At 43.3% G+C, this 22,276-nt stretch overlaps 1 protein-coding gene across 1 annotated transcript in view; it reads left to right on the top strand.

The window, feature by feature from the left end:
• The window catches only part of Cnnm1 (cyclin and CBS domain divalent metal cation transport mediator 1), a 51,070-nt gene that overhangs the window by 24,352 nt on the left and 4,442 nt on the right, over positions 1-22,276 (top strand). Inside the window, exons 3-8 of the mRNA XM_076834346.1 lie at positions 2,259-2,399; positions 3,459-3,628; positions 5,459-5,558; positions 6,005-6,052; positions 9,419-9,481; positions 17,372-17,535. Coding sequence (XP_076690461.1) covers positions 2,259-2,399; positions 3,459-3,628; positions 5,459-5,558; positions 6,005-6,052; positions 9,419-9,481; positions 17,372-17,535 — 686 coding nt within the window. The remainder of the gene's footprint in view (positions 1-2,258; positions 2,400-3,458; positions 3,629-5,458; positions 5,559-6,004; positions 6,053-9,418; positions 9,482-17,371; positions 17,536-22,276) is intronic.

Genomic DNA, 22,276 nt, shown 5'->3' on the forward strand with positions numbered 1-22,276 from the left:
CCCGCTCGCCCCTGAAGCAAGTGCCTGCCTGGCTCCTACCCCTACTCCCCTCACCCTCCTACCCTACCACCTCAGGAACAAAATGGACTCCTCTCTGCAGACACTTCTTTGAATTCCAAGCCTTAACAAAGCTCTGCTTGCAAACATTACGAAGGCGTGCTGTCTCTGGGATGGAAATGTTTTCTAAATCCAGAGAAGTCACTGGGCCAGGAAGTGTTTCCTCCTCAGAATTTCATCTCATGGGACAGACATCCCTTTCCCTCCCGTCAGATATCTCAGTTCAGACCTCTGTCCTTAGTTTGCTAGAAGTAGCCTTTGAGAAATGCTCCTGGGAGGAAAAGCATTGGTTCCATATGGTGCAGAAAAGGAGCCTCCCTTCTGGATCTACATGAGATCAAACCTGAAAGCTGGGCCAGGACTTGACAAAATCTAGGGGGAGTGTCACAGTGCCTCCCTCCAGGGACCTGCTTTCTTCTGTGCTGTGCTGGCCAGACTTTTTGAACAGGGATTGAGCTCAGAAATGGCCTCTCCATCTCCATTCCAGCTCCCTTTTCCACCTGTGCCCACACCCTTGCTCTGGAACTCCCAAGTGTCTCATTAGAGACAATTGTGAAAACATCACATTGGGGTATTAGTGTCTAAGAGTTGTTTAAATGAGTAAGGTCCTCTCAGTGTATTTGTTTAAACAACCTTAATGTTTCATTTCTAATTAAAGAAATGAAGGGAGAGATCAGAGGATTGTTTCTCTAATGACTAAATATGGAGTGCCATTTTGATGGGGGAGAGGGAGTGATACGTAAGCAAACGTGTCATACAAATCAGAAGGTCCTGAACCTTGACTTGCTACTCATATGTTGAATGATCCTCTTTCTACAGAAGAGGGTCAGGGATTTTCTACCCTTAAATAAAAATTCTGGTGCAATTCTTTAGGAACTATGAAAAGACCAATGAGCCAGGAATATTGTGTTTCTTCGTACATGACCCTAACTTCTTATGTGATCTGGACACCTGCATCTCCACACCTAAACAGAAGAAGTATTGTTAAAGAAGGGACCCAATGACTACAAAGACCCACAAAAGTGGGTGGAAGGGCACTTTCTCCCTTCTAGAAGGAAATTTAAAGGATCCAAAAGAAGCAGGCTCCAAAAGAAGAGGGAGTCAGATTCTGGAGTCCTGTTTCCTGCCCGGGTTCACCCCCTTCCATTTCTACTGCCTCCAGTCCACTTGCACAATAAGTTCCCTGTAGCCTTGTTGTTTTTCAGGTCAAATTTGGAGAGAGAACCCAGGTCCCTTTCCTGTTCCCCTTAGCACAGATGAGATAGACTAGCAGTTTCAAAATGTTTTCAAAGCTCAGGGAAAGCAAGAGAAATGACCAGAAAACATCCCCACTAAATGTACAGCTCTATTTTTTTTCAAAGACAATCTTAAAAATTAAGAAAAAAAAAAGTAAATTGGGGGAAGCAAATTTTCACAACCTCTAATCACATGCCCAGTATACAGGCTTTTGGAGGCTCCAGGACCTGCCTAAGTCCCCTGCATTTATAGATTATGGATCCACTCTGTTTCTTCTCCTTTCTTTTTTATTGTATTTTCCCTGATTTTTTCCCAGTAGAGGGGCTGGGGTTGAAGCATAAGAACTCTGGCTGGTACGAAAGTGGCATGCCTCTGCTATTGCTCAGAGCATGGTTTAAATCAGCAGGAAGATGAACTCAGTTTGGGGGAAAGGAGGGGGTCAGAAGCAGAAATGCCCAGGGCCCCACCAACCCCAAGAATGTCAGTCCTTCAGGTTTGTATGACTGTATAAGCCCTTTCACGTGTGGTCTCCTGTTAATGTTTCATAATAACTACATTAGATAAGTAGAAGTGCCATGTTTGAATATGCTTGCCTCCTTGTATAGATTAAAGCAAACAGAAACTCTGGTGCTTAGAGAGGCTGCACACCTGGTAAGTAGAGGAGCCAGCGCCAGAATCCCAGACTTGGGAACCCCACGCCAGCCTTTTCCCCTTTGCTACTTCTACACCTAAGAGTAGATCACACTGAGAAGTTGAGAGCCATCTCCCACCTGCTACCCCATGTTGGCCACCTCTCTTCTGGCAAAGAGGCATTATGATGTCCTAGAACAGAAGACAGTAGTTGGCCCTGAAGAAATGTGCGTGGTCCCAAAGGATGTGTCTGTGTCCCCTGTGACTCTTGTTAAATCTCTAAAGATCAATAATGATTCTGAGATAGTTGAAATCTGTCCCCTGTGACCCTGCAGCTGACAATCGGAAAAAGCAGAGGGTCCCACACCGGGAGAGGAAGCGGCATGACTTCTCCTTATTTAAGCTTTCCGACTCAGAAATCAGAGTGAAGATCTCGCCACAGCTTCTGCTGGCCACGCACCGATTCATGGCCACAGGTAAGACCCCACCCTGGTCTCCAGCCTAGAGCAGCCCCAGCAGAATCTAGGATGGGACCAGGCACCACCCACTGTAATACCTTCCAACTTCACCTCCACATGTGGAGGCACCAAGAAACCACTATTCTAGGAAGAAAGTTGCCTTCTGCAGGGTGACAGAGTGCCTCTCCCTGTCCTGAGGTGAGAAGCTAAAAATAAACTCCTTATGAGGAAGGTAAAAATTGTCTTTGAACGCTCTGACCTTCTCAGCCACACTTAATCAATGTGCTGAACTAGAATGAGAATGTCCATCTCTTAAATTCAGTGTTTTATTAAGACAGCATGTATTTATTGAGTATACAGTGAGTGCTAGGAAGCACCATTCCATGTGCTGAAAAGTAGAAAATTTTAAATTAGAGCTTTTTTAAAGTCAGGTTTTCAACATGTGATCCAGTTCTGAATACAGATTTCTTTCAACCACAGGCTCATTTCCCAGAACAAAGCAGTTCTACCTGTTTAATGTAATCTAATAATATGCTAAAGTATAAATATATAATAATATCTATTAATAAATAAATGTGATACAATGATGCTTCACATTATTGACAACTTATCATTTAAATAAGTACCTGTCTCAATAAACTTTGGGTTACATTGCATTCATCAGACAAATGTCATGCAGATAAGTCAGAAAAAATTCTCTGTATTTCATTCTATGATAGTGTTAAAGTCTTTGTTCTCTATATGGCTTAGTTATTCATGACCAACTTTAAATAAAAATCAAAGAGAAAATTAATAACAAACTGACAGTTCCAGACTGGTGACCTACTTCTCCAGAGATGCTGTTGCAGAGACACAAGTCCCCAGAGGGCATGAGGAAGGCCCCAAAATGCACACTTGGATTTAGAATCCCTCATCCCCAAGGAATCACAGAAGCCCACCAGCCCAGTACACAGGGGTTTGAAAGGGGTGTTCTACATGAACTCAGCTGCACCCACTCTGACTCCTCCCAGCTACCATTGCTGAAGTGGGCCGGGCATGGGAGGCGCTCACTCCTCTCTACCTCCCACTGTCTCCTAGAAGTGGAGCCTTTTAAGTCTGTGTACCTTTCGGAGAAGATCCTACTCCGTCTCCTGAAACATCCCAACGTGATCCAGGAGCTGAAATTTGACGAGAAGAACAAGAAGGCCCCAGAACACTACCTCTACCAGCGCAACCGCCCTGTGGACTACTTTGTGCTGCTCCTACAGGTGAGTAGCAAAATCAGGGAACTTGTAAGGACAAGAGGAAGGCATCTGCAGAGCAAAGGGGAATGGCATGCCTTCCTCCATGCTAGGTGCCAAGCCTTGGCTGGCTGCCATGAGAGCAAGGCCACTGGGGAAGTCATTTCTGTGTGACCTACAGGAGGGGCCAAGGCAGAGAAGACTGGTGTCCTGAGAGAGGCGAGATCTTTGACCTTTAGTCTGACCCCTCAGTGATATTTCAGGTGGGACTTTGCTTCTGAACTTCTGAAACTGCTACCCTGCACAATCCCAGGGATCTCCTTATCTCTGCTTTATCCCCCAAAGTGAAACTGTCCACTGCCTCGTAAACTTTAGACAATTCTTATTTAAACCCTTTCCTCTGTCAAGCTGATATCTCACTGTCTCTGACTTCCACATTGGTCCTCATTGTGCTCCCTGGAGGCACATGGGACGCATTTGTTGTCTATGCCACATTCAACCTTTGCATCTTCTCCCCTTCAGAGGAGCAGGAAGGGAGAAGATGACTAAGTAAAATAAGTGCAGCATCTTCCCAGTATCATTCAAGGATGATCACTTTCTGCCCTGGGCAGGCCTGACTTGAATAAGTGTCAAGTGTGGTTCTACTGGAACACTGTTAGTGCCCTGTCCTGGCCCCACCATGAGCTCAGTCTCTGATTCTCTGTCTCTTCCCAACAGAATCATATGAACCCTAAAAAAATGATGGTCTTGAGAACTTGATAAAGCTCAATGAACTTAGAAATTACCTCTCTTTGTTGTGGTCCACCTTAGCCTCTCTGCTCTGACACTGTCATTTGCCTCACAAATATCTTTCTAGATAGCCTCAAAAAAAAAAAAAAAAGGACCTTTCTTCTTCAAAAATGGAGTCACATTCTTTAGTGTTGGCAATTGAGATGAGTCCTGTTACAGTATTTATAAAACATAATACCACATACAACCTTTGCCTTATACTAATCAAAAAAATCTTGGTTCTCATATAAAATGTGAAGGGAACAAAATTTATAGCCAAAGGGTAGGCTCAGAAATTGGAAAGATATGCCTTTAAAATTCCAATGTTGCCATTTTCTAACTAACTTGACTGTTACTTAACTTCTCTGAGCCTCAAAATTGATGCATGTAAACTAGGGATAAAAATGGTATAGATCCCATGGGACTGTGGGGTCAGTTGAAAAAGAATCCATGTTTGCATATAACCAGTATCAGATCCATCAACACACTGTACACTAGCCATAACTATCATACATAATTCAAAAAGCTTTACACATGATTATATTTTTTTAGTTGTAGATGAACACAATAAATACCTTTATTTTATTTATTTATTTTTATGTGGTGCTGAGGATCGAACCCGGTGCCTCTCTACACTCTAACACTCTAACACTCTAACACTCTAACACTGAGCCACAACCTCAGCCCCATGATTAGATTTTATCTCAGCCAGACCTTTTTTTTTTTTTTTTTTTTAATGGTCTAATCTCAGACTAACCCAGTTGGGGGAATGTTTATTTATGGGGCTCTGACTTTTAGCTGGTTCTTGATCCTGTGTCATGGGAGGACCATTACTGTATGCAAGGAGAGCTTGGTTATTCATGACTGGGTGCTGCTTTATGAGTAATGAAGCAATGAGTTTACTGTGAAGAACTACCAAAGCTGAAGCTGCTGTTTTTGCAGCTTAGATCTGGATAGAATTAATATTGCCCTGTGATAAAAACAAAAATCTACTTGTCATCCAAGCCAAAGTCCTTAGGGTCATAATTGATAATAGACCTGGAATTGCTTATACACACAACGCCCTCAGTACCCTCCTTCTTTCTCCAGGGTAAAGTGGAAGTGGAGGTCGGTAAGGAAGGCCTTCGCTTTGAGAATGGAGCCTTTACCTACTATGGTGTCCCAGCCATCATGACTACTGCTTGCTCAGGTATTCCATTTTCCAAGCCATGGCTTGTTGGGGAAGCAATGGAATGTCATAGAAAAATCATCTAGGCTCAAGTCTTGACTCCTCTTTTGACTCCTGTCTCGGAATCTGGACAAGCCACTCAACTTCCTCGGCTTCAGTTTCCTCTCTGAAAAATGGGCATAAAAATCACTTTTCATTCACTTTGTTCATGCTTAAAAAAATAAGGAAGGAAAAATGAAGTTGGAAAAGGCAATCACATTAACAAGTGTTGGGGATGGAGAGTGGCATTTCTCAGTGTGAAAGACAAGTTTATTTTGCTTTTTTATACTTGTTTCCTACCTTCCCTTTGCTTGCCTGGTTTTTACAGGGTTAATTGGTAGTGGGGGGCGGAATGGAAGTAGAGATTCCCAGAAGAAGGTGTGTTTTCTGAATGTCCTCTGAAACCCACTGCATCCTTCTGTCCTTAGATAATGACGTGCGGAAGGTTGGAAGTCTGGCTGGATCCTCTGTCTTTCGTATGTATCTCTCAAACCCCTTCCTCGTCCTTCCCATCGTGGTCCTGCCTCAGCCTACTCTGGGGACCTGGACCAAGCACTTTGAGCCTGGGCTGGGCTAACACAAATGCTGGCAGCCTCTTTGTAATACTCTGCCAGGAACACTGCCTCCTGCCAGGTACCCACAGACCACAGGGGCTCAGGTTCTGAGTGTCTGGAATGTTTTCTGTGGCTTCTCTGCTCACATGCAAGTAATGAATGGTGGTAGGGGATAGGTTTGTGATGGAGGTACCATTTATTGCCACCTGCCAGGCATTGCAGGCGAGTGACTTGTGTGCTTTGGTGGAGGTCAATCTTTCCTTCTCCGCAATGATAATTCGCCCTGGCCTTTACTTGAAAACCCTCATGTGCTATTGTTGTGTCTTGTGATATTTGTCCTCAGTAAAAAGTGACTGTGAGATTTGGGGATGTAAATCTCAGGCTGGTGCAATATGTTGCTTATCTGCTTCTCTCTCCTTGCTCACCACCTCTCAGCTGGTGACAAGATGGCTACCAGCTGGCCATGCATGCTGCTGGGGCAGGAGGCGGGGGAAGCTGGCACAGGGCTAATGGCTGGTTTGCTCTGCACCTTCTGTGCTGTATCTTCTTGCTGTTTCCTGTGTACAATTATTGCACATGTGTTTAGAGAGCATGGCATTTATTGTAATAGCAATGATTCAGAAAGAATTCTTTCTCTAGATTTCCTTTTGATTCACTGGTCTGAGTTTTGCATTGCATTCAGCTGTTAGTGTTTACGATGGCCACTTAAATACAAAATGGGGTGTTTGTTTTCTCTCATCATAACAAAGATTTTGCATATGCCTTCTATTGGGATTTATTAGAGGGTCCCAGAGTTTGATATCATAGTCCCCAGAACACAGAAAGGTAAATGCCATTTTAGAATGAGAGAAACTAAAGAAATGACTGGCTCCAGATTACCCAGCGAGTTGGTGACTTACCTAGATGCATCCTGGTGTCCAGACTAGCTCATGAAGCACGATGAAATACAGATTTTAGATCTATCATGTTCCAGAATGTAATTGCATTGTGGAAACAGTGGAACAATTGGCCATGTAATTTCACTTTCCAGCCCAGCAGATGGCTAAAGTGAAGTCTATGTATCTGCCACACCAAAGAACTCGAATTAAAGATCTATTTTTTTAAAAAAGGTACATAATTATACTTATGAAAGCCAACAACTCTCAATCAAGGTTGATGAAGGAAGCAAGTACTCAACATAAGAATACCAGATGGGTGAGGAACAGGTTGCTTTCTCAAAAGGCAATTTCTACCATCCATCACATTAGGGACTGCTCTTGGAACTCTAATATGTTCCTAGAAATGTTGGCCCTGTTCTTGCTCTTCTATAAGAAAAAAGAGATAGGAACTCTGAGGAAAAAAAGAGTTTCATGGGGCTTCTCAACCCACCTACCCAATTTAAATGACCTGTCTTTAAGAAAACAAATAAAAAAAAAGTCCTCTGACACTGCCAAGAAAAAGAAAAAAATTAATAGGAAGATCTTATCTTTTTTTCCTTATTTCCTTACCTCCTGATTCTAATTCTTTCTGTCAAATCCTTCAGTCTTATCAGTGAGACAGGAGTAAACTCGCACTGCTCCCTCCTTTACTAAAGGGAAGCATTAAACTCCCTCCCTATGCTTCTGAGTACCTTCATAAATCTTCCAGAGCAAAAACCAAATGATAGGGCTGGGGATATAGCTCAGTTGGTAGAGTGCTTACTGCCTATACACAAGGCCCTGGGTTCAATCCCCAGCACCACAAAAAGAAAGATAGAAAGATATTATATTAGCCAATAGGGGTAAAGAGAGAGATTTTTCCATCCTCCCCCAAGACCTCCCTACTAGGTGCATGGTGTGTGAAATAATTGCAAAAGCTACCCATGCCCAGGGTTGTTCTCCCAGCCACCAGCAATATCTTTCGCTGGCCCAGAACCTTAGTTGATAGGTTGAAGGACAACATGATCCTAAGCTGCAGAGCAGTAAACTCTTGCAAGGTCTTGGCCTAGCAAACTTGCAGCTTAAATAGCCTTTCAGGGTGAGAAGTAAAATAGAATTTGCCAGATCATTGGCCCTGTGACTATGCATTGAAGTTGAACTGAGATTACAAGGAAGCCTCTCTGGTTTTCCTGGGTGGGGTGAAGGGAACACAACCCACACTGTCTCCTTTATCTTCATTCTGATTTCTGACAATCCAGGAGACCATGGTGAGCCTGAATCTGAAGGAATCTTACCTGAGCTCAGGGCAGCAGGACAGGTGTGGGGGGCAGAGAACACATCTCCTATCTATTTGGTGGTGTATATATTTAACTCAAGAACTATGGTACTTCTTGAGTCTATGGGGTTTCTTACTCCAGTGTGTCTAACTAACACTTCACATTAGAATTAATGATTATCTGGGATCATAAAGCCCCATTTCCCACTGCCCTGCATGGGTAAGTAATTTCAAATAAAATCCTGTGGTGCAGGAAATAAGGCCACAGAAGCTGTTTCTGTGTGCCTCCACCTGCAGACTGACTTTGTTTGGCTCCTTGGAAGGAACTCTGGGAGCTATCAGATAAGACAGGTAAAGGCAGATCCTCTTGATGGGGAGTTTCTTCTCAAGGTGGGGAAAAGACTAGAAGTTGCTACAAGCTCCACCTCCCACCCAAGGACCATGTGATATGATAGCCAGCAAGAACCATTTCTGAAACTAGGAAAAGAGAGAAGAAAAAAGAGATAGACGGGTGTTTCAGAGCACTTCTATTTGCTAAGAAGTGACTGTGATTTAATTCATCAAGTTGATTCACTTTGAAACCAGTAGAATGCTGCCCTTCCCTTGTCCCCATCCTCTAGCAAGCAATGCACCATTGCTTATCTGCACCATGACCACAGAGGGAGTGTGAAGCTTCCTCCAGGGCTGCCCTAGCAGGAGTATGCACTTGGCTTTCAGGCTTATGAATGCTGTGCAGGACACACAAGGCAGCTGGGAAGCCCCATGGGAATGCAGTGCTGGAATGCAAGGTGGGCACCGGAGAGAGAATGCTGCCTACGCACTCCCCACGGGGGCTGTCAATGCTTGTCATTGACATCTCTGGTTCTCTCTGAGATTATTGTGCATTTTTTCAGAAGAACTTTAGCAAAGTCCATTTTATTTTCTTGTCTTTCTGGAGAGTGGCTTTGTAAGCAGATGCAGATCCCATGTTTTCAGAGGCAAGATTCCTTTTTGCAGAGAAATGTGATGTTGTGAAGATCCAGGAACTGACTGTCTCACTCACTTTGCTCTTTGTCTCTCTCCTTTTGTTTATCTTCCCCTTCACCTCTCACACATCCTTGGCCCCTGACTCTTTAGTGCCCGTCTCTGTGTCTCGTACCTTCGCCTTCAGCAGAGGGGACTCTCTGGCAGGCTCCCCAGGTAAACATGCATGGCATCTCAGATCTTCAGATTCAATGTAGTTTGCAGGAGGCCTTTGGTCTCTGTCCCTGTCCTGCATGAGATCTTGTCTCTCCCAACAGGCACTCCCATGTCTACAGCATAGTGCACACACAGTCCAGGCATTTCTGGTTCAATGGCATTATTTATGAATTTCCCTCCCCGCATGTATCTGTGTATACATATGGGAAGTGGTGGAGGTGAGGATAGAGTTTTTCTTTATCATTTTTCTGATTGCAGATTGGAGGGATAGATCTCTGCCTTGAGCTAACCCATCCCTCTTTTACTAGTAATGTACCATAGAATAGTCATATTCCCTCAGACTCTGCTCATAGGATGCTATATGTAAAAATCACAAAACATTTTTTCATTAGGTTTAACCTCTCATGTTAATTAAGATTGCTGATTTGTTTTTAATCAAGTAAAACCTCATAGAGCTACACAGGAACTTAGTGGCTGAATAGAATGTAATGAATCTGAACAAATAGCTGTTTGTATTGTTTTCTTCTCCAGAGGTTATTCTCTTAGGCCCACAGAGCAAGTAATGACCAAAGCAGGAATTTATTTGTTCAATTGCCTTGCTGTTAGTAAGCAGTCCAATTTCTTATAGCCTCTACATCTGTGTCCCTTATCCCAATGTGCCATCAGACCCTCAATCATGAAGAATCCAGTTGTGTTTTGCTGTCTGGATCGTAGACCCTCAACATTGAAAAGGGCTATGTCCTGAGACCTTAAACCCCGCTGTCTGCAACTTCAGAAGTATTTATGTTGACTTCTTTTTTCTCCTAAATCACATTTTCCATCCAAAACCATCTGGTTCCCATGTTTATCTGTTCAAGACAAGTTAACCACCTTCTCAAATTTCACCAAAGTTTTCTCTCTCACTTGATGGTGATTTTCCACTAAGAAATAAAGTTTTCCATGCTCATGCCTTCATGATGAATACCAGGTAGTACAGTCAATGTGAGATGCCAGTCTGGCACCCTTACCAGCTAAGTGGTCTATTCCTGCATGCCTCAAAATTAGAAATGACCACATCATGGACCGTCAAGATCCTTAACATGCGGTGAATCTCAGAGAATGCCAAGAGTATGCTGTGAATGTTCTGCAGGGGACACATTTTTAAAAGATTTTCTACTGAAAGTATCAAAGCAGCGGCATATTTCCCTTTTTTAAATTTTCTCATTTTTTTCTCATTTTTTTTTCATGGCACTGGGGTTTGGACCCAGGGGCACTTAACCACTGAGGTATATCCCCTAGTACCTTTTATTTTTTAGTTTGAGACAAGATCTCTCCAAATTGCACAGGCTGTCCTTAAACTTATAATCTTCCTATCTCTGCCCCATGAGTAGCTGGGATTACAGGTGTGCTACACCCCACCTGTCTGTATTTTCTTTTTAAATTAAATTCCGTTAACCAGTATCCTGTTAATTATAATTTCTCAGTTTAAGAAAGGTTAATTCAAATTCATCAATATTTATTATGACGAACTTCATGGCAACCTAGTCAGAAAGAGATTAAAAATGACTCATTCTTGCTGTGCAGTCTCCCCCAGGAGGGACTGAGTCGTCTTTGATTCTGGCTGGGGACAAAGTCAAACTTTCCCCCCATCCTCTGTGACTTTCAACCTTCCCCCCATTTTCTGTAACTGTGGGTATTCAAACCAGTAGGCAACCCACTGGTACAGAGATGAGAACAAGGTCAACCTTTCTCTGTTCTTGGTTCAGCTCTGCAGGGTGCTGGGTGCAGCAGGAAAAAAAAAAGAAGAAGAAGAAGAAAGGCCTTAACCCCATCTACACAGGAAAAAGAATATATCCTAGAAATTAGTAAGATTTAAAAGTTTTTAAAATAAAATCTATTTTTATTTTATTTGATCCCCACAGTCACCTTGAGAGATATGCAAGAATTATTACTGGAAAATAGTAACTAAGGAAAGAGACTCAGAAATTAAGCCATTGAGTTAGTTTTGTATGTGTAATAAGCACAAAGAGGGGTGAAGACTGAAACCCTAGTCTCAGAACTCCTATTGCCAGGGACCCTTGCTCCTCTGAATGTAGACATTTTGCTCCCCCTGGAGGGCTGTGACGTATTTGCTTTAGCTATGCTAAGGAACAAGCTGCTCACACTGGATGGAGACCAGGGGTTCTCACACCAAATATTGCAAAACTAACGAGTGTATGATTGCAAATCATTACCAATAGGGCATTCTTTTCTATTTGAGTCTCAGTTTGAAGAAGGAGAGCCAAGTGGTTTGTGAATTACCTCCAGAGTGTCGTGTAATTAGCCAACTTTGAAAGTGCTTTCATTTTAAAATGAAACTTCTGATTGGTTGTTGTTCCTTTTCCCCAGATTTATTTCTTTTTTTTCCCCCTTTTTAGAGAGAGTGAGAGAGAGAGAGAGAGAACTTTAATATTCATTTTTTAGTAATCAGCGGACACAACATCCCTGTTTTGTATGTGGTGCTGAGGATCGAACCCCGGGCCGCACGCATGCCAGGCGAGCGCACCACTGCCTGAGCCACATCCCCAGCCCCAGATTTATTTCTTATTTCTTCTCCTGGTAGTAGTGATAATGTTGAGTTCCCCACTATAGTCTTTTCAAACTCACAATCACAGATACAGAAGAGATGTGGGAACCAAGGGCTCTTTTTCAATGTTCAGTTGTCCATCGATAACACACTCTGAGATCAAAAATGATGGAGTTTTCTTCATGAATATACAGGGACTTCCTAAAAATAATCTTTCTACTTTTCAAAATGTGGCAAGTGGAAATATTCCTTTGGGTTGGCTCTTGCATAGTAAACATTTGGGAACCATTAAACTCTGTGTAACGTGAGCGAGTTCATCTTGGATCGTAACTTGGGCCGACTTGCTGAGTTCACATTGAGCTTTGACAGAGGCCTGGCTTTGGGCATTTGGTTGTCTGATGTTGAATACTACCACAGGATGATGAATTTTAATAATCACAGTTTGTTCTCTTATAAGCCTATGTAATTAAATACCCCTTCCGATTCGGAGAACACAGATGGCCCATGGCACAGTGACCATGACCAAAGGAAGCTGTGCCCCCGATCCCTCACTGATGTTTCAAAAGAAGTAAACAGGCAGCCATTGGGCCCTTCTTTCACCTCAGATCCTCATACCTAAAGGAACAGTCGGGCATTCTAATTCTGTGTCTTGGGTCCTGTTTCCTGGAGAGGGTTGTGAAGGCTCCCTGAATAAGGTGTCACAAGTAAAACAAGAGTCCAAGAGCTTTAAGTTTTGGGGCCCCTGCATATTAGTGCAGAGTGAGATTCCATCTGGCCTCAATTCCAGTGTGAAACCCTTTTCCATCCCACCTCCTCTCCTCCCCCAATTTTACCCCAGTGTCTTTACCTAACCTCAGTAACTTCAAGCTGCCAGCCTGGACACCTATCTCTTGAAGACTAACTACTTAAAGGCTACAAGAATGTGATCTGCCAAACCTCCACAGCAGTTGGGGGTCCAGAGCAGAAAATCCTGCCCACCTACCATCCAGTCACACCAGAGTGTATATTGAAGGTATATTGTAAGAGCAAGGGCACGCCAGGGACATGTTGGCTGCCTGGCTTACCTTCCATTGAAAGGTCCTGTGGTGGGTTTTATGCATTGCTGTTCCATCCGTCTTCTTTCAGAAATCCTTGCACTGTACTTAGGATTTTCCTTGTTACTTCATTCCCCAAGCTGTGCCTCCATGCTCTTCGAAAATGCCAAGGGGAATTATACAACTTGAACTAGTTTGCCATGCTGCTGGGACACTCGTCTGTTACTGATTTCTTCTCTGTTTTTATTAAAAGCATTTCCATTTCCATTTCCCTTGCTCAGAGACCTCTGAGTGTATGTGCACAATTACAAACTGCCGAGTCATCAGCATCCTACCTATTGAGGAATGTCAGGCTTTGGGACACGAAACATTGATCTTGCAAAACACTCGGGTGAGCCGAGACGTTCTTTGTCATGGAACGAAGATTCCTTTTTCTTTTAAAATTTTCTTATATAAAGCTGACCTTCATAAGACAGTTGTATTTTTTGTATTGGAAACCCTTTGGGATTTTATGAATGAATCTTCAATAGTGTATTTTGTATTTACTTAAAAGAGAGAGAGAGAGAGAGAGAGAGAGAGAGAGAGAGAGAGAGAGAGAGAGAGGTTTCTCCTTCTAACACAACAGGGAGGTAGCTTGTGTTTTTGATTTATGAGTTCCCATGAGTGGCAGCAAAATGGCCTATCTTTTCAGGGTGCCCAGGAGACGATGAGAGCTTTATGGGGAACTGGGATGTAGTTGTCACCTCGGTTTCCAACTAGAAGTGGAAGTGATCATGCAGAAGCTTCTGTGGATGGAAAGAGCGTAGTAGATAAAACAGGGCAGTTTCCCCGCCATCCTCCCCGAGTACATCTTGAATCATGACAGAAGGGACATAGGTATGGAGCAATAGGCGTGGTGTATGTGAGTCCCGTGTCCAGCCAGGCAAAGTGGAGGATGAAGGTGAGATTGGGCTTTCTCAGATAACTGAAACCATAGGCCCTTCTCATGTCCTCTCCCCTAGGTCATGACCAAACTGAGTTGAGGCCAAAATTCACTGGGTCAGGGTCCAATTTTCCAGACTCCACTCATAAGCCAAAGAAACTGCTCTCCTGGGAGGCTGCCTGCCCACTTCCATAGCTACCCTGGAGGAGAGAACACTGACTTTCTTAGCCAGCCATCACTCTGAACACCCAAAAATGTGTCTAGCCAAGCCAGAACTCATCAATTTGTTTTCAAGGCACCAGGACCAGGAATGGAGTGCCCCAGTGTCTGCCTAACACTATCACCACCTATCCTTCTTGGTGCTTCACTGTGTACGCTGTGGCACTGGGTCTGTCCTGTCAGTCCTCCGGCCCTCTGAAGGAGGGCCTGGTGCCCCTCACCCAGTGGATAAGCAGGCCCTTTACATCAACTCAGGACTCTTGATTTACAAGCTGCTCTTAAACAGACAAACAAACAGAGTCCTCCCCCTGTTGCCTCCCCCTCAAGTAACTGGGCCAACGCCTGAGGCTTCTTGGATTCTGGTTACACACAATTTAACTCTGTACAGCTGTGTTCCTGGTGTCCTGCTCCCACCCCAGCTTCCTGGAAAGGTCAGTTTCCCCAGAATGACTCTATTCTTCAGAGAAAAGGCTTTCCGACTCCAGGATGACTTGAGAACTCTGAAATCTTTTTTAAAAACAAAGCAAAATTTTTATTCTAAATTAAGACTCCTCAAAGAAACAGATTTGTTCATTCCATAAATTTTCCTTGAATATCTCCCCCAGGCCTGGCACCGGGCTAGGTAGGTACTACACTGTTCCTGATCAGAAAGGACAGGATCTCTGCACTCACAGAATCGAGAGCTAAGCAGACCTGATGTATAAGTATAAATGTGTAATTAACTAAATGCTTGAAGGAATGACAGGGCAGTGAAAGAAGAAAACGGGAATCTTCAAAGGGTGGCCAGACAAGGTCTTCAGAGAAGGCGGCGTCTCAGTGACAGCCAGGGCCAGAGAAGCAAGCAGCCTTGGCAGTGGGTGGGGGGACAGGGGGATCTGCAGAGGTGGGAGAAGCTTGCATGGTTGAAGCGGCCCAAAGACCAGGGGCTAGAGCCAAGCAGGGAAGGGGAAGGGCTGCCGAGAGGAGACCAGGCAGGAAAGCAAGGACCAGGTCTGGGGTCTTCAGGTGCCACAGCGAGAAGTTTGGGTTTATTCAGATAAAATAGGAAGCTAATTTGTGTTTTAAAAAATATGATTCTGACAGCTAAGGTGAAAACAGAACCCAGTGGTCCCTTTCATCTGCAGTTTCCTTGTGCACCATTTCGTTTACTCAGTTCATAAATATTAAATGGAAAATTCTAGAAATAAACAATTCACAAGTTTTAAATAACTTTCATCATAGACTATTATTATAATTGTTCTATTTTATGGGTTAATAAATGGAGATAACTGCTAATCTCTTATTGAATCTAATTTATAAATTAAACTTTATCATGAGTGTGTATATATAGGACAAAACATGGCATTTTTCAGGTTTGGTACCATTGGTAGTTTCAGGCATCCACTGGAGGTCTTGGGATGTATCCCCCTCAGATAAGGGGGATGACTGTAAAAGATGATAAGTGGGGAGATGAGAGTGTGGTCCAGGTGAAGGTGTTGGAAACTGGGCTTTACTGGAGAGAGATTAATGAGATGGACTTGGAAATGAAGATGGCAGGAGTCAGGGGTGACTCCCAGGTTTCTGAGTTAACAAAAGCACATAAGTGAATGACATTCACTGAGAATTGTAAGATGGAAGTGGAATCCTTCATTCTAAGTCATACTAAGGCAGTAATTATTATGGTTCTAACAAGAAAATGATCAACCTATTGTTATTTTAATCTTCCTGCTACATAGTTTGCCAGACAATAACAGTTTAGCAGCTAAATAGATTGTCAGCTGCCGTGACTCACTCCAAATAGGTTCTAATCAAGTATTTTGATTGATAGCAGCATTGTTTCAAGAGACAGAATTAAATCCCCCAGTTCTACCTGAAATAGCTAGGACCAAAATCTATGAAGAATTTGGTTCTTCATTTGAGACCCCCTGAACTAAATCTATCTTAGAAGAGACGTACAGCTTCCTGTTCCCCATTTTTGAAAGAAGTACACAGTGATTAGTTGGGAAGTGGAGGCGGGTGCTTCACAGTCTGTCACTGGGGTTGTTCCATGTTTGAGGTAATGCTAGGGTCACCTTCGGCATTCTCTTCCATTGATCCTGGGGAGGGTAGCTCACAGAGTCCATTTTGAAACCAAGTGACATGGTATTCATTGAACTTTCCCAAAAAGTATTTCTTAAGAATGTAAAAACAAGCTGATTGAATATTAAGGTCTTGGCTAGAAAGCCTGTGGATTATCCCAATCCACACACAGGCCTGTGCAACAACAAGCCTTGTCCAGACCCACACTTTCAAGGGCCCCACTTTGGCCCTTATCAATCTTGTCCCTCTAGGGAGGCAAGGAGTTCACAGGCTAAGGATGTGCCACACAGAGCCTATGTTCTTCCTGCTTCCAAGTTTCAGATACCCAGGATCCCAGAATTCCCCACCCAAACAGTCCTGGGGATAGTGAGTAGGTCCAGAAGCCCTAGGGCCAGGGGCAGGCTCTCCCTCTATTCAACTATAAAACTCCAAGGAGACAAACTGGCCTTACAGATTGCTATGAACATTTGTCAAGGACAAGGATACAACATTTCAACAGTTTAGTCATGTGTCTTATAATTTGTTTGTGGGCCTCTGTACTCTTGTCCTAGGCCCTGCTAATGTTGGGGCAGACCTTGAGTTAACCCCATAAAATGTATCCGCACAAGAAGAAGTGGCTGTCCATGCTGTGACAGATGGTTTGAGGGCAAATCTAAGGCCTCAGCCTTTCCTAAATAAGGGATTACATACAGGATCTCACCACAGTAGAGGGGCTCATGGGCTGGGACAGCAAATGATGCTTACAGCACTTCATGCATTTGGGGGTCCTCCTGGCCCTGCCCTGAAAACAAGACCTAGGAAAGGCAGTAGACCCCCATCTGCCTGCTGCTCAGGGAAACAAATGTCCCAGCTCTTCATTCAAGAGGTCACAGGGGTAGGATTTGTTCCTCCCAGGAACCCACACCAGCAAAGCAGCTCAGCTCCATCCTGGACTGATGGGAAAGTGAGAGCACCTTCCCACCACCCGGAATTACCATTTGCCTGATAGTCCCATGGGACCTCAGTGAACAGCACCTTTCTCTCTCTCCCTCTTTCCATTCCTTCTCCTTTCTTCCCACCCACCCACCCCTCCTTGTCTTTTCTCTCCTCTCCTCCTTCCTCACCATCTGCAGTAAACCGGTCCCCTTCTCGCTGCAGCGGCTTGAATCGCTCTGAGTCTCCAAATCGAGAGCGCAGTGACTTTGGTGGGAGCAACACCCAGCTGTACAGCAGCAGTAACAACCTGTACACGCCCGACTACTCCGTCCACATCCTCAGCGATGTGCAGTTTGTGAAGGTAACTTCCCCTGGGGGGGCAGTACCCGTCCCTCTCCCAGTGGGCAGGGGGTCAGCTGGGGGAGCTGGACCAGGAGTCCCCCAGGCCCAGGCATAATATGCATTCCAGTCTCCCTATTCCAGCATAATGCTGCGTGGCAGCTCCTTGGCTTTATAAAGACCCTGCTCTCAGGGAGCTTTATTGTGGTTGTCACTTTTGAAAGATCTCCTGATCCCTGTTTTTCATATGGAGAAACTGAGGCACAAAGCGATGCGAAATTAGCTTTGCTTGAGACAGATCTTATTTCCTTTGGATCCCCTACCACTGACACCAGGTTAATTTCACTCATTTTTTTTTCAAGATCAATTAGGTGATTTATAAGCCAAGTGTTTAGAAGAAACTGTGCTGTTTTTATATGATAATATATTTATAGGTATGATAGTATATTTTTGCAACTAAATATTTAAAGTGTGTGTTAACGGGAAATCCCTTGTAAGAACAATTAACATCTGCTTAGCTTCACTGAGCTATTAAGAAACCCCCCTCTGCACAGGCTGCGGGGTGAGGCAGTCATGCTCGTTGCCGTGCAGTTAAGAGGAGGGAGCTATTTCTTCATACCTTTCGTGGGGGTTGGTACTATACAGAAGTCTTTTAAATTATCCTCCTTTCTCTTGCTTCACTAGGTTTTATTGTTTTGTTTTTCTAGCATTCAGCAAACAATTACAAACTTTGGACTGAGATCTTGGCTAAAGTCCCACTTATCCCAGTCCAACAAAACACTCAGTGAGTCCACTTGGTAATGTTGTCCCAGTGTTGGGCTGGATGGGAAGGGTACTGAAGTCACACGAGTGGGAGAAGTTCCTTTCCGAGTGTCCAGAACACCCACCCTGATTATTTGGAATGGTGTGTGCTGGCTGGCTAGCTGGGTTCCGGAACTCTGCCAACACCCTGAACTAACATATCAGCAGATAAACATAGCCATGAAAAGAAGTACCCATGGGCAGTGACTAGTGGAGAAGGGGTTGGGATATTAACTATTGTGTGTGGGGTGGGGGGGTGCAAGAAACTTCACTGAGTCCTTTGAATTATCCTATGAGGTAGAGACTCCTGTCACTCCCACTTACTGATGAGGAAGTTGAGGCTTGAGGAGCATAAGATCCTATGGCTTTAAGGAGAATTATAGGAAATCAGAGGCAGAGAGAAGTGACGGAGAACCAGCTGCGCAGTACTCTCAGGTGCAGTCTAATGAGACTAGCAGGTTAAACCTTAAAAAGCCATAGCTCCTGACTCTCCTCCCAGTGGCTTCCAGGCTTGAAGGCTTTTCATAGTTACTGCAGACAGTCCTTGGAGGTGAAGTAGGGGAAATGGAAGAAGGGAATTCTTAATGTGCCAGCTTTTATTGGTTTCTATGGGGCACATGGCTTGTAGGAAAAGGAAGGGAAAGCCAAATATAAGGATGTGATTCAATAAATATCTAATCAATGTCCTCTCTGCACTTATCACTGAGAAACTGGCAAAGACAGCAAGTGGCTGCCATTCTTGAGCTTATGTGACAATAGGGGAAGAAGATGATAGACAGGGACCCCATAAATAACCTAGGGGAGTTCAGGTCATAATAAAAGCCATGAAGGAAATAGGGTTGTGGGTAAACAGTGATCGTCAGGGGAGACCAGATAACAGAGGAGGCCTCTTTTGAAATGGCTATCAGAGCAGGCTGAGAAAAGGACACTTTTGCTGGGACTTGACAAGGGAGGTGAGGAGAATGTTCAAGATGAAAATGTCTTCTTTGATATAATGAGAGCAACTAAGAACAGAGCAGAAGGAAAAGATTAACATTAAACAGAGACATGAGGTGGGAGGGAAAGGGAGAGAAAAGGGAAATTGCATGGAAATGGAAGGAGACCCTCATTGTTATACAAAATTACATATAAGAGGTTGTGAGGGGAATGGGGGAAAAAACAAGGAGAGAAATTAATTACAGTAGATGGGGTAGAGAGAGAAGATGGGAGGGGAGGGGAGGGGGGACAGTAGAGGATAGGAAAGGTAGCAGAATACAACAGTTACTAATAGGGCATTATGTAAAAATGTGGATGTGTAACCGATGTGATTCTGCAATCTGTATACGGGGGAAAAATGGGAGTTCATAACCCACTTGAATCTAATGTATGAAATATGATATGTCAAGAGCTTTGTAATGTTTTGAACAACCAATAAAAAAATAATAATAGTAATAATAGCTAGGGTTTATTGATTATTATATATAATGCATCTCCTTCCTAGTATATATTTCAGGCTTAAGCTAAGCTAAGGTACTCACAGTCTCAAACAGATTCATTGTAAAATCAATAATTAATAATAGACAAACAAAAAAAAAAGAGACAGGGAGAAGTTTCATAGGTCGAAGATCTGAGAGCTGGCCCGTGGTGAGCAAGTGCGTTGGGAATTTTGTTAACTTTATTTCTTGAGTCTTTCCAGTTGACACAGTCATGTCAGTATGCTTAAAGAACAACAAAAAAATTTTTTTGTCTCACTGTTCTGGAGGCTGGGAAGTCCCAGACCAAGGTGCCAGCAGACCTAGCCTTCTCACTGTGTCCTCACGTGATGGGAAGCAGAGAAAGGGAAGGAGCCACCTTCTTCTTAGAGGGCACTCATCCTACCCATGAGGCTCCACCTCAGGACCTAGTTACCTCTCAACGGCCCCACTTCCAACTACTCTCCCATGGGAAATTGGGTTTCAACAGAGACCTTCTTTTTGGAGTAGGAGAAGACACAAACATCCAGACCATAACATCATTTACATCCTAAGTTCAGAAAGTTATATGATTTTCCAAGACATTACTAGACTTGCATAGGTTGGAGAGTACTTTGGGGAGGTTGGATTTGGCCCCTCCTCAGGGAGGAATGTGCTATAACAAATACCTTGCAAGAAGCTGTAAGGATTTTCGTAACACTTACAAATGACCTTGTATTTCCACCCTAGAACATAAGAAAAGGAATATTCTACAAATAACAAGGATGTGAGACAGCAGTAGTATTGGGAAACCTCAAATCGAGGGCCCTTCTCGATTAGGTGTTTGTCCTTTTGTTAGATCAAAGGGCCTTGCTGTGATCTGAGCCTACCCAGGCATCTTGAAGTTGAGAAGATTAGCCAATTAAAGCATATTCAAAAACCTCTTCAAACTTGTGGCTTCCTTCCCTTAAAAACTTTGACTATAATTGTAGTCCTACATAGGGGAACTTTGTGAGTTCAGAGCTCTTGTTTTAACCATGTGTTTGTTTTGGTTTGATTTTTCTCTTTTGATTTTTAATAAAAGATACCTTATATAAAGATGCAAATCACCTCCTCTGATTTAATTGGCTTTGTCAGGGCCATTGTTTAGGCTTCCTCCTTTTGTAATCCAAGAAGAGTTTTGAGAAGTGTTTTCCCTGCCCAAGCCCCTGCTGGAAGGGTCCATGGGGCCTCTCTGAGTCCAATGAACTGAAATTCCAGAAGTGTCAAAATCCCAGGAGTGATTTGATTTCAAGATAAGTTACAAAATTAAATAGAAAGGTGCATCTAGTGATTATCTGGGAAAAGTTTTAAACACAACCATGACTAATAGTAATTAATGAGCTGACGTTGCTCAATGGAGGGTTCTTACCTCATACATTCAAAGAATGAAGTACGCAAAAGTCTGAGGGTGAGAATTCAGTAGCACATTTATTAGAAACAAACAAGGAAAGGTCCCACAGCATGGAAGAGGTCCCTCTGAGAGTACTGTTGGGGACTTTCTGCCTGGGGGCTTTATAGTGTTTTGGTGAGGAACTAATCTTTCATTGGGGAGTTGATTGTTCTCTTTCTCTGACTCAATCAAAAGTGTACAATTTTAATTTCTTGTTCCCATAATGTGATGATCTAATGTGTTTGTTAAGCTGAGTTTGTCCTGTATTTGTTCCTTAAAACAAAAGAATTACTTGGGTTCAAAACAACTCTTTGGAGTTGACTAATGTTAGGGTAGTGTAGGAAGCCTGGGGCAGCAACAAATGTCTGGGCATCCGTGTGTGAGTGGGGCCTTCCAATCAGGCAGCCAAAAACAAAAAAAAGAAGCTTCAGTCTGGTGTTTTAATCTGGGGTGGTGGTCCTGCCTCTGTTGATGAAGTTATGAAGGTACCAAAGAAACCTTATGAGGATATATATATATATATATATATATAATATAGTGTAAGTATTATTATAAACTAAGAATATTTGGCAGTTGTCTTACAGTCTGGATTGTGTAATTTGACCGAAATACCCCATCACCATCTGGTGGCGGGATCCCTATATTGCAGGAGTGTATTTAGAGGGAGAAATAAACCACGTGAAAGTTGAAAGTTCAAACAAAACATCCTAAAATGTCAGGAGACATCACACACTAGCCTCAAGGTTAACTTCTCCAGCAACTTGGCTGCCAAGTCAAAATGTTCAAAAAGGTTAACCTTATTTTTTGTTAATTTCTAGATAAGCAGACCTACTTTTCCTTTGTAATTTAGAGCTTGCTTCAAGAAAAATTTTTTTTTAGTTGTAGATGGACACCATAATTTTACTTTATTTATATATTTATGTATTTTTGTGTGGTGCTGAGGATCAAACCAGTGCCTCACACATGTGAGGTGTCCTCAAGAACACTGAACTGGGCTGGGTTTGTGGCTCAGGGGTAAAGCGCTTGCCTAACTCACGTGAGGCACTGGGTTCGATCCCTCATGCCACATGAAAAATACTAAATAAAGGTATTGTGTCCAC

The sequence above is a fragment of the Callospermophilus lateralis genome, chromosome 15 (genome assembly GCF_048772815.1).
Source record: "Callospermophilus lateralis isolate mCalLat2 chromosome 15, mCalLat2.hap1, whole genome shotgun sequence".
Classification (NCBI taxonomy): domain Eukaryota; kingdom Metazoa; phylum Chordata; class Mammalia; order Rodentia; family Sciuridae; genus Callospermophilus; species Callospermophilus lateralis.